Source organism: Chinchilla lanigera, unplaced genomic scaffold (genome assembly GCF_000276665.1).
Source record: "Chinchilla lanigera isolate Chin_1 unplaced genomic scaffold, ChiLan1.0 scaffold00092, whole genome shotgun sequence".
Taxonomy (NCBI): domain Eukaryota; kingdom Metazoa; phylum Chordata; class Mammalia; order Rodentia; family Chinchillidae; genus Chinchilla; species Chinchilla lanigera.
The window spans coordinates 8,260,614-8,262,346 of NW_004955493.1; the positions used below are offsets into that span (position 1 = coordinate 8,260,614).

Sequence of the window (1,733 nt, forward strand, 5' to 3'; positions counted from 1 at the left end):
GTGATGATCTTTTTCTTATAGAAGCAGGCATGACACCAGCATACATTTTTGTATGGTACAAAACTGCCACAAATAATGAGGATGTGATATCTTATTTTCCTTGCATGAAAGAGCTCTAACCCAGGGACCTCAGTGCTGTTCTAGGCATACTTGGGGGACCTCCTTGTGCGTATAGAACACTTTCACTTTCTTAGGGACCTGGGGCCCCAGGCCATCTTTTCTTGATGGTTATGAGTGGTATCAGGGGAGAGAGCAAAGGAGGGGTGCGTGTGTGTGGGTGCGTGCATGTGTGCGTGTGTGTGTGTGTGTGTGTGCGTGTGTGTGTGTGTGTGTGTGTGTGTGTTGGGTTCAGCACAGGCCGCAGGCTCCTTAGCAATGGCCAGGAGAAGAGTGTCCTACAGGGTGATGAAATGTCCCGCGCTCATCTGAGCCTATGTCACCCTTGAAGCCCAGAAGCCTGGAGAGTCAACTTTCCAGGAAGGAGCTTCTGATTTCCTTACTAATACAGAAGATCCCTTAGAGGCCATCATAGAGAACGCCAGAAATGCACCAGATCTAGAATTAGAGACCCCATGTAGAGGACTTTAGTGTCCATTGTTTGAAACACACACACACACACACACACACACACACACACACACACACACACACCGCCGCAGCGCAGGAGCCCAAGGACGCAGAACTTCCAGAACTTGCACGCCTTTATTGCGCTGGCCGGCGGTGGTCCGCCGGGGGTCTCAGGAGTCTTCGTAGCCCGTGGGCAGAGGGTTCACGCGGGGATTGTGGAACAGAGTGTGGTTGCCGTCCCCCCAGCAGTAGGGCTGTGGAGACCGGGACCAGGGCCAGCGGGCGTCAGCGCGGTCCGGCCTGGGGTCCCCGGCCCCCCGCCCGCGCTCTCGACCCCACCCGCGCCAGGCCCGGCCGCGTACCTTGGTGCGGATGCGCAGGTGGTGGTAGGGGATGAATTCGGGGCGCTCGTGGTGGCCCGAGTGGAGCCAGGAGTTGAGCGTGCAGAGGGCCACGCTGGGGAGCGCCAGCACGAAGGTGAGGGTGCGCCAGGTGCGCGCTGGTGGGGGGAGGCCGGTGAGAGGAGGCGAGGCGCTGCGCGCGCTGGGGGGACCAGCGCCCGGGAGGTGGGGAAGGGGGCCACGCGAGGGAAGCCACCGGGTCGGGCCCCAGCCGCACTCACCTCCTGTCCCTCCGTGCTCTCCTTTGGCTGCGCTGGCGAAGCCCCTACGCAGGGACCTCAGAGGCAGAGCCATAGCTGCGGGCGCTGGGAACCGCACCGTCCTTCCCCGTCCTTCGCGCAGGCCTGGGTTCTCCTCCCTCGTTTTGAGCCAATCACCTGCTGAGCCCAGAACAAGGGTGGCTATTTTTAAGGACCTTCTATATTTAAAACGGGGCCTGGCTGGCAGGAGGTCCTCTCCAGACAGCTGCTGTACTGGTGTCTTCTATTTCGGCATGGGTGTCAGGACGAAGAGGGACAGACTATTGCGGGACAATCCTGAGAGGGACGGCTCTGGCCCCAGGGAGACCGGCCGCTCCCCGAGGCTCTGGGGTCCTTCGTGGGGGCGGGGGCGGTTGGGGGGCTCAGTGAGGAGGTTGTGGCGCCCTGCCTGGAGCAAGGCTTGAGGGAGCGAGGATGAGGCCTGGGAAAGCGCAGGAGCAGGGACTGCTGTCAGCTGCAGAGCTGACCGGTTCCTGAGTCCTCATGCAGCTGTGCTGGTGGTGCT

General features: G+C 60.7%; 1 protein-coding gene across 1 annotated transcript; it reads right to left on the reverse strand.

Moving 5' to 3' along the window:
* Positions 1-683: 683 nt before the first annotated feature.
* Positions 684-1,348, reverse strand: LOC102006357 (cytochrome c oxidase subunit 6A2, mitochondrial). The gene is made up of 3 exons (XM_005405318.2): positions 1,190-1,348; positions 930-1,066; positions 684-821 (listed from the first exon to the last, which is right to left on the reverse strand). Exons 1-3 carry the CDS (start codon positions 1,260-1,262, stop codon positions 738-740), a joined length of 294 nt encoding a protein of 97 aa, XP_005405375.1. The 5' UTR covers positions 1,263-1,348; the 3' UTR covers positions 684-737.
* Between the last annotated feature and the right edge of the window lie 385 nt (positions 1,349-1,733).

Bases quoted from the DNA above. Each gene is read 5' to 3' on its own strand.
- LOC102006357 (XM_005405318.2), bottom strand. From the start codon at position 1,262: ATGGCTCTGCCTCTGAGGTCCCTGCGTAGGGGCTTCGCCAGCGCAGCC. The intron at 1,067-1,189 runs GTGAGTGCGGCT...TCCCCCCACCAG, and splicing joins AGAGCACGGAGGGACAGGAG to CGCGCACCTGGCGCACCCTC. The intron at 822-929 runs GTACGCGGCCGG...CGGTCTCCACAG, and splicing joins ACCTGCGCATCCGCACCAAG to CCCTACTGCTGGGGGGACGG.